This window comes from Pelmatolapia mariae, linkage group LG15 (assembly GCF_036321145.2).
Source record: "Pelmatolapia mariae isolate MD_Pm_ZW linkage group LG15, Pm_UMD_F_2, whole genome shotgun sequence".
Lineage (NCBI taxonomy): Eukaryota > Metazoa > Chordata > Actinopteri > Cichliformes > Cichlidae > Pelmatolapia > Pelmatolapia mariae.
The window spans coordinates 20808791-20819302 of NC_086240.1; the positions used below are offsets into that span (position 1 = coordinate 20808791).

The following is a 10512-nucleotide window of genomic DNA, read 5'->3' on the forward strand; positions in this document are numbered from 1 at the left end:
TCCCTTATCACCTCACTACTAATGTCCCTTCACTAGCTTCCTGTCACATTTAGGACCCAGTTTAAAATTCTCACTGTGATTATAGAAAATTATTTGTAGGTCAGATTTCTGCTGAACAGACTCCACTCTGTCTCACCCAGGTCAAACAATCTAAAATGACTGTTTGTTCACCTTTTTCTGCATTAACTGTTTGTTAAGTAATGCACTGTGTGACTGATCAGCAGTAAATTGACACAATTCGTGCTGGTGGGGTTGAGATTACATCAGGGATCGGCACTGAACCCCTTTTTTATTCATTGGTCATTAACAGTTTGACAGATGAGGTCTTGCAGAGGTCTCCTTTAAATATGATGCTTGCAGACGACATTGCAATCTTTTGTGTGAGCAGTGAGTACATGGGCAGAGCCTAGAGAGTTGGAGGTATGCTCTGGAGAGAAGAGGAATGAAAGTCAGGAAAAGCAAGACGCAACACAAGGCGTAAAAGTAAATATCTAAGGAGTAGAGTTAGTGAAGGTGGATGAACCGCTGGGGTCAGCTATTCAAAGCAACGAATAGTGCAAATGAGAGGTGAAGAAGAAAGTGCAGGCAGGTAGGAGTGGGTGGAAACGAGTGTCAGGACAGAAGGATATCAGCAGAAATGAAGGGGAAGCCTCAGGATGTTAATTTTGTTCATCTAGATATAGCGTTTTTAGGTGGAAAAACCTTTTGTCTCATGCAAGTGATCTGTTCAGTTACGGAGGGACAAGGCTGACTGAAGAAGTCATTTGGATGAGTGGCAAAACATGGCTTCCACTGAAATGTAAAGTAACCCACCTTTAATGAGTGAAACATCAAGTTATGCAAATCTTTTTTTCATTTGGAGTTCAATAATGACACGATACATGTATTACTTTAAATTCTGGTAGGACAAAGTGTTGCACAAAGCCACTCTCACCCTCCTACACACACACTCACAAACTCACACACACTACTTGTGTAACTACTACCACAGAAACAATCATAGATTTTAGAGACCTAAAGTGAAAATAGAACATCTAGGAAAGAAAACCCAAATTAAAATCCATTTGACGGATTTGTTGCAGTGATGAAAGTTTAAAAATCCAACTTCGGAACAGAGCCTTTCTGAACAATACATCATGTGGCTCTTATCTATGGCTCAATAAGGACAAAAGCTTGCCACAAGTTAAATGTCACAGCTTGATGAAAGAGGGAAATTTATAGGCAAGTCAATGGGGCTTGGATAGTATAGACAGGCCTGCACAGCTGGAAAGAAAAAAGTGAAGGATTCCACATTACAGAGCATTGATTACAGTTTAAAAGATGAAAAAATATTTCAGAGCCTAACAAGCCAATTCCATATTTGCTATGATGACAAAGGTTTCGACTTCTGTCTAACAAGTGGTGTGAAGGATACTGATTTGTCTGTGGATGTTAAACAATATGAATATGCTTCAATGTTTCCAGAAAGATAATTGAAAGAAATACTTTCTGAAAATTGAAAAAGAGACAGACACATAGATGCTGGCTAGGTTGTCTGTGAAATAATGGGTGTCTGCTAACTTTTTGCATCAACACTGGATTAGAAGTTGAGGAGATTGAAGCAGGAAACAAAGTGATAATGAAGTTTTTTTTCCAAAGTTTCCAACAAAATGTTTCACCTTTTCCAGCTGTTCCACCAACTCCCTCTATGCCATCTGGCCATCTCTACACAGATTCCCTGCACTAATATATCATTGAAATCCCAGTGAAAATCGACCCACTCATACACTTTGTCTCTAAACCTGTTGGCCCGAGTCAATGTGTACTTTAAATAAAAGTTTAAAATTGTGTTTTCTTTTTGCTGGTTGTGGCTTTTTTATTACACTATTGCCTGCTGTAGAGCTGAGGTGATTCATCCCTCCTTCCATTTACTCTAATACAGTCCTCTTCTCCCACTCTCTCTCTGTTTTCCCACATGAAGGGCTCCAAGGTGTCATCTCGTTGGGCTGACCCGGACCATTTCGCCCAGCGACAGAGTTGCATGAATGCCTTTAGCCACTGGCTAGGTTTCATGCCCTTAGTGCACTCCCAGATGAGGTTGGACCCAGTGTTGTTCAGAGACCAGGTTTCCATCCTGAGGAAGAAATACAGGGACATTGAGAGGTTGTGAACAAACAAGGACACGCCAAATCACAGTAGAGGCTGGAGAGCTGTGTGTGTGTCTGTGTGTTCTTGGACTCCCTGTTCAAGAGGACAATACACACACTGTCCTGAATGACTGTTTATGAGGCTATAAAGGAAAATTCACACATGCACTGGACATAAAAGTGATAAAACACTGAGGTATTTGCAAGACCTTTAAATGCAAATTTCTATGGGGAAAAAAAAGCTTCTGTATATGTGGTTGGTTACAGTGAGCAACTGTGCATAGCTGCCATCTGTGACAATACACATAAATATGAATGCATGTAGACACATGCAACAAAGACTTGGACACATTCAAGCTGACCACGTGTACGTATGTGTTGCATGGTTTAAACAAGACAAGACTGTGTTTAAAAAAAAAAAAATCAAGTATGTCTACAGTGGAAGTTGACAAACGGCTAAAGAGATTCGAGTTAAAGGTTGTATTCATGAAGTCAGTAATTAAAGAAAAGAGTTTGTGTGGACAAAAAGGAACAAGCTGTACTTTCTGGCCACATCACAGCTAATGGCCCCAAAACACCCAGAGATGATGGCAGTGCACCTCTTGTAAATTACTGTAGATTTGAAGCAGCAGTTCCTGTCTGTATGAAGCAAATAAAAAAATAAAATAAAGAGATGTTATGTTATAAGGCGAGAGGATTTGTCTCAACTCAGTTCAGTTCTTCCATTCATTTTAAGAAAATTGCATCTTTCTTTGACTGCACACTCTCCTTGTTACTCTCCTTGCTGTTTTGCCTACACATCTATAGCGAAGTAAACAATAATGAGAAAATTTATTTTCAACAAGGAACTGACTAACTAATAAAGTATGCTTAATGCAATCAAGAAAGAAATAAGAACATCAAGAAATGTCAACATCTGTCAAATGTTTAGTAGTGATGTATTAACCTCACTATAAAGATTAGATTGCAGTTTTCATAAGGTTAGCTACAGCTAATGAATCCACAAAAGCTTATGGGAAGTAAATGAAATATATTCTCATCACTTTGCTTTGGCCATAGTAAACAGCGGCAGTGGTAAGGAGTGGGAGGGCAGCAGCTTGGTTCATAAATGCATACAGCCTTTTTTACTGTCTCAACCTCAGAATCTACAGACGGCAAATGAGGCAGCAGCTGGTTTTACTGCAAGCCCACCGAATTACATAAAGTATGTAGTGGTGAACTGAAACAGCAATGAAATAAGCAACATCAGCTTTAAAGTGATTATCAAGCCTGGGGTGAATAAAAAGACCTTTATGATACCAGTGAGAAGAATATGCAGTCTGCTCTTTTTAGCTATGTGACGGGGTAGTAACTTAGTTGGCAGCCTGTGGTGTGCGGGCTAGTGGGATTAGTCTTAGCTGAGAGTTGCAACTTGCTGCTGCCAATAAGAGAAGTTTACTTTCAATGTTGCCTGGTAACAGCCGCGACCATAACTGCTCAGTAGCTGCACCTAAAGGCCCATAGTGCAACAAAGTGGGAGACCTTAATGTGGGAATCCTGGTCTAGTGTTGTATGACTCACAGTCTAATCGTAACAACTGCTCTGCTCTGATTAAAAGTCTGTGTACATAAAATCATCATGTTTAAGAAAGCGTAAGAGTAAAATGCTAAAGACATTCTAAAAACTAGTAATAGTAAGTGAATTCATCAACCCCGCTATGTTTTGTGTTGTGTATTTTAACCTGTGCTTTGTCCTCTCTCCCTCCCGTTACCCCCAACCAGTCACTGCTGATGGTCTCCGAAGGTTTCCATCGGTTTAAAGGGAGTTTTTCCTTCTCACTGTCACCAAGCGCTTGCTCAAAGAGGCTCGCTTGATTGTTGGGGTTTTCTCTGTGTTATTGTAGGGTTGTTACCTTACAAAATAAAGAACCTCAAGGTGACTGCTGTTGTGATTTGGCGCTATATAAATTGAATTGAATACAAATAAAGTAATGTTATAGCATTACAGCAACATACCTTCTAGACTTGTAGTCAAGACCGCATAATCGAAGACCAAGACAATACCAAGACCAGAGGGTATCGAGACCAAGACAGACCGAGTCAAGATCAAGACAAAGTCGAGACGAGATCAAGACAGAAAAGTCTTTAAACTGCAGCCAGATGCTGCTTCGTTTACAGGTATCAAGCATATTTGTGTTTTTGCAATGCACTCGCACAGCCCTCTTCACCGCTGTCTACTGTCTCACTCACTTACTGAGAGGACAGACGCACGCTTCACTTGACTGTCGCGTCTCTCACCCGCTCTGTTTTTCACATAATGATATTATCCTATATCCTCATATGTGATTGGACACAATATGGAGGGATTGGAGCATAGCTGAGCCACTGTGTGAGAGCTGAGCAGCGAAAGGAAATTAAGTGAGGAGCCGGCTCTCTCTCAATGGGAGTCGACTCTTCTGATTCACTACAAAGCACTCTCTAAGCACGGCTCTTAGAGCTGATGCTTTTGTGCATGACACATTATCGAATGTTACGTTGTGTCATGAATACTGTTGACTCCAAATCTCCCGACCACTATGTCGATCTGAGACAGCAAGACCGAGACAGCGAGACCAAGACAAGACCGAGGGATCCGAGACCAAGACAAGACCAAGACCAAAGTCTGTCGAGACTTTGGTCTTGGTCTTGTCTTGACACACCGTGTCATGGTCCACGGTGGGTGGCTGGGATTTCCATGAGGCTCCTGAACCTACCTGGGATCCGCCCCTGGGCAGGGGCACCTCCTCCAGTTCCTGCACACCTGGAGCCGATTGCAGGCAATCAAGTCAGAGTGATTTAAGCATCACGCTGACGTTCATTCACCGCCAGTTCGTCATCAACCCATGTTGGTAGCCGGTCTTCATGTTTCAAGCTCTCTCTGTGATTTACCTTGTTAGCCAAACTTTCTTGTGCTGCAGTTTCTGGATTCACCTTGGCTCACGCTCTACTCTCGGACTCAGGATACCAAGCCACCATTCTGGAAATCACTCTGTGTGCCTGCCTGCCCTCCTGCCATCACACTCCATCTGGAACCTCCGGATCTCAGGTCAGCCTCTCCACGCCACTCAGCTCACCCTGGATCCCCGTCGCCCTCCTGTCACTGCTCTGCTTCTCCTCCTGTAATGTGACTGCTTACTTGCTTTTGTCCTTGCCACATTTCCAAAGTCTAAGCCTAACCAATAAAATATTGTTAAATGCTGTTTCTGTTCTGGGTTTCTGCGCCTGAGTCCAGTTTCGGTACAGACCACTCGGTCCGGTGACACTGTGTATATGTTCTCTTTTTCTACTTTGTTCATTCCTTTTTTCTTTTTCTTTTTTACCTGATAATATCATTATTTAGTTGACTTTAGTTCAACTGCATCTATTTCAAACAGCAACAGACTTCAAACACTTGTTAAATTACAAACACATGAACAGTACAGACAGTTGTTCCCATGACTGCAAAGAGTCTCTGAGCTCATCTTTCCATAAGGCTTCCTCATCCTTTTTGCTACTTTTTATTTCTCTTCCCATTCGTCTGCTGTTGATTTTCCGCTCTCAACCTTACTCTCCTTCCTCGTCTCAGACACTCGATCTTACTATCTGATTCTCTCTGTGCACAAACATTTCCTTCATCTACCCCCTTCCTTTCTTTTCAACCCAGCCCCTTTGTTCTCTCTCATCTCTAATAACTAGAATCTCTTTATTATCTGAAAGTTATCACAGGTTTTTCACTTTTGATCTGATACAAACTAAGATCTCAGAGCACCATGTTTCTTTATTATCCTGCAACATCTTCATATAATGCCTTTTTTAGGAAATCAAAACTTCCCACACACCAACAGATGATTTGATACTGTAATCAGCTAGAGTTCTTTGAAATGTTGGTGTTATTTCACGGAGAAACGTCATCTGATGTTTAATACTTATATAAAGTTTCTCTTAATTAAAGTAGTGTTGTTCTCTGAGTTACTTTGCAGTTGCATATATAAACATATACACCACATTCACACTCAAATCATGTCAAACTGGTTTCTTGAGCACAACAATGAAATCGGTGTACTCAAATGACCTCCACTGTCAACCGATCTCAGTCTAATAGAGCATCTTGGGGTTATGATTGAACAGGAGATTAACATCATGGATGTTGCTGTAACCTCAGTATGGACCAGAATCTCTAAGGAATGTTTCCAGCATCTTGTTGAATCGATGCTATGAAGACTTATAGCACTGCTGTAAGCAAAGTAGGTCCAACCCATAACTATTGATGTGCCCGGTGAGTGTTTTGGTCAAATTACATGAAACATGAGGATTTTTATTTTTAATTATTTGTTTTCCATTTTATAAAGCTGTAAATTAAATATTTTTGGAGTGTGAGCTGTTGATAAGAATATGTAACTGTCAAGACATCATGTTAGGGTCTGACAATGCTACTGGCACTTTATATCTTCATGGTAGGTTATGCTTCCATCCAATCCTAATCGTAGCCTTGAAATTCTGTATTTCCATCACAGCTTTGGGCCTCTTATGATGTGTCGTTATGATCCCTCCACACTTTATATATATTTGTGTACATGACATTCAAGTAAGAAGCACACATTATCTTTTATAATGATGGTGTTTAAGAATACTTGAAACCCATAGCAACACACCTACCATGGCTTATAGCTGTAAAAAGCATTTTCCGGATGTAGATTAAATAAGCTCTCATAAATAGAGCAACACCTAATACTCTTTTCTTTGTTTGATGACTGGTTTGATGATGGTACTTACGACAAAAGAGTTAAGCTTCAGCAGATATCCTTGTGTCTGTGTCAACTAGATCTAGCGTTTATATAAAGATAGAACCCACACAGTTTTTCAACACAGAAGAAGAGGGGTCCTTACAGGGTCTCAATGGCAGATGTCAAATAACAACTTCAAAATCAAGACAAAATTTATTTTGTCACATTTTCCTATAAAGGCCCATAGGGCTGCAAATATATTCCCTATAAGCATTTTTCTTATGATACAACTTAGGTTCTTCAAACCATCAGCTTGTTTTTTTAAAGCATGACTACAAATATTTTTTCCTCCAGCTATAACATGAACAATTCTTCAACTGTAACTGAGCAGTTATACTGAAAGTAATTTTTCCACAGCTTTAACAAAGCACATGTTTTATTGTTTCAGAAAATCCTTCTTTTAAGACTTTTTTAATTCTGAGGAATTGTTGCTTGTAGCTCACTGCTTAACTGTCTGAGTCTCTTTTTAGTTCATAAATATATCTAAAACTGGCAGCAGTGTGGAAAATATGAAATTGCCATAGCAAATATAAAGTTAGTGAAGTGGCAGTTTACATCTTGTTTTCTGTCACTCTGCAGTGCCTGGGTTTGATTTTTATGACAGCGGCATGTTGGCCATTCTTATTCATGGGGTGTAAAATTGTAACATTTTTTCTAAGCCACTGGTGTGTCACAGTTTCGCACAGTGTTTACTCTGGCACAGGTGGCCCACTGGGTTTGCCAATTGTGAAATGTGAGTGTCACTCCAAACGTCTAATTTGTCATGCTGGTGAGATGTATTTTAACCAAAGAGTATAAAAATGATCTGCAGTTATTGATTTTTTGCAACATTTTTTTATTTAACCCTTATCAACTAACTGTAATTAAAAGTGTCCAATCCCAGTTCTAGTCTTTAAAACCTAGCCAGCGGTTAGCAATTATTTTTTCCAAGGGACAACTTGAAAAACTGAGACTGTTGTGGAGAGCCACACCAATGAGCTGAACTCAACTCTGCTCAGTACTTTTTAAAAAAAATCTTTTTTATGTTTATAGGCCCATATCTGTCTGCAATCAAAATTTTTATGCTAACATTTCTTGGCTAATGTCAAAAGAACATCTTTTGCATATGTTGTGGAATCTACTAAAACACCATTATGCATTACTCGGGAATAAGAGCATGCAATAAGAATGTGTTGTTCATGTCCTACATGACCTACAAATGGGTTTATTACAACAGGAGACACAGGCTCTCTCCTGTGGAACAGGAGCTTCCAGTTTGTATTTAGGAGACAGATATGTTTTCAAGTTTTAATATTAGCCTTAGTGGAAAACTTTCTTTTTTGATAAAGCTAATAGCAATGGTAAGATTAGGTGACCTTGAAAAATAGGTTATGCTGTTCAGGATCCACGATGAGCTGATCAATTTTCCTCACACATTCATTTTTTATTTTTGTTTCAATCTCTTCTAGTTTGTGTTTTATCCTAGTCTCTTTTTTTCTCTTCTATTCCCCTTACCTGTCAAAGACTCACAACCGTTGGCTTCCCCGCCTTGAGTCTGGTTCTGCTGGAGGTCCTTTCCTGTTGAAAGGAAGTTCTTCTTGTTTTTCTCGCTTTCAGAGAACAGTCTTGTTGTTGGGGTTTTCTCTTCTATATCGTTTGTATATGGTCTGGTAATGGTAGAGCTGGAAGTGCCAGAGTTGAAGGTGCTAAGATTTTTGTTGGGAGTGACCAGCAGGGACAGTGTATCAGTATATCAGCGAGACCTCTCATGTGTCAGATACAATGTTAGAGAGGCAAGATAGTGTGACAACCCCTAAAGCGAGCAGCTGAAAGAACAAGAAGATTATAGGGTCTTAGCTTTCAACATAAAGTACCTCAAAGCAGCTGTTGTTATGAGTTGACACAATATACATCAAAATGTTTAGACTAGAATAATAATTGTTGTAATAATGAATGTCCTGACACTGATTGGACACTGATTGGAAAATAATAGAATGGCCTGTCTTGTAAAAGTTGGCTATTTTAAATGACTAACCACCAACCCTGAACTACTTCCTAGATTTTAAAGTACTAACACATGCACACTTCATGCTTCTGCATGATTTACATCTAACAGAGAACATCAATACTCACAAGTTAAGGCTGATTTAAGAATTTCAATAAATGAATGATCTTAAAAGATAACAGCTTGCTCATAAGGGCCCAGATGTAGCGAATGAAACTAAAACTGAACTTGGATTCACAGCTGTAACAATAAAACACATTCTGGCAGTGCGGCTGTTGGGAAACGATGAGCAGAATCTTCTCTGCTGTCGGTGTTCTCACCTTCCAAACAATCCAAACTATGCTTTTTGGTTGTGCCTCATCTTTAAGCACTGCTTTCCTACAGTAATAATCAGAACTGAAATTTTCACTTGTTTGTTTGTCTCTCATTTTGCCAGTCTCTTCTCCTGTATGAGTTAGATTGAAGCTGCTGGACTAATGAGGAGTCTGTCTGTCAAGATGATGCTCGAGTTAGTAAGTTCCTTTTTTAATCATTGGCTTTTTCTCAAGGGCAACGCAATCTCTCAGGGCATGTTTCTCTTGTATGTTTGTGTGTGATGGTAATAAGGCAGTAAATGTGCACATATTAACACAAACTCTATGCATATTCATTCATCAATTCTTCTTCTTTTGTTTGCGTCTGTTCCACCTGAATACGAGTCAGTGAAGCAAAGAGAAAAGGCCTTCTGCCTGTAAGGAGCTGTCAACGGGGAATCCAGAGAACACTAATATCTTTCAGACTGTTTCACTGCGGCAGATGCTGACTTTTTCCTTTTTTTTTTTACATTTTCATGGCGACACACAAACGCAAAGCCTTCGCCTCTGTAGGATCATGTTAAAGGGGCTTGTCTGCACTGTGATCAATACAGGTCAGTGTTAGTCATTGGATGTGATCATCCATGGGTTCTCTCAGGAGGGAAGTAAACCGCTTCACTTCTCATCGTTTGTACTTCACTACAGTGAACACGGATCCTTGTTCCTGCTGATGTCAGAGGAAGTCGGCCAGTGGAAAAACACAAAAATATAAATCTTGCAGGGGGACAGTAAAAGGCACAGAAGGATTTTAAGTGACGTAAAACAGTGGAATATAACTGCCCGAAGGGACCTATGAAGTAACAAGATGATAAGCAGTTTTGTTGAGGACCATTTTAACTCTCCCATAACAATTTCTAGGTCGCCTGACACAGTTTTATGAAACTGACACACAAGTTTGTTCTGCTACTTTTAGCCCCTTTCAGTCATTGTAAAAAAAGAAAGTACACCCACTGTAAGTTGTTCTGTATATGAGAACATTAATAATAAAAGCCCATCTGTTCCTTGAATACAACCTCAGATGAACAACATCATGACATATTACAATGCATCATCTATTTATAACAACAACTAAGCCAAACTGCAGAAACAGCATGTGAAAAATGAAGTACATGCTGTGATTCGGTTGCTTGTAGAACTACTTTTAGCAGCAACAACTTGAAGTAATTGTTTTCTGTATGATTTTTATCTTCCTTCCATGACTTTGCTCACAGTCGGTATGAGGTCTTTGTGATGCATTGCTGTGATTGGTCGTCGCCAAATGTGTTTAGT

The 10512-nt window shown here is 39.8% G+C and overlaps 1 protein-coding gene across 1 annotated transcript in view; it reads left to right on the plus strand.

Annotated features, from left to right (window-relative positions):
* Nucleotides 1-2808, plus strand: part of LOC134643190 (exostosin-1) — a 312370-nt gene extending 309562 nt beyond the window's left edge. Inside the window, exon 12 of the mRNA XM_063495458.1 lies at nucleotides 1961-2808. Coding sequence (XP_063351528.1) covers nucleotides 1961-2149 — 189 coding nt within the window. The 3' untranslated portion in view covers nucleotides 2150-2808. The remainder of the gene's footprint in view (nucleotides 1-1960) is intronic.
* Nucleotides 2809-10512: the final 7704 nt, after the last annotated feature.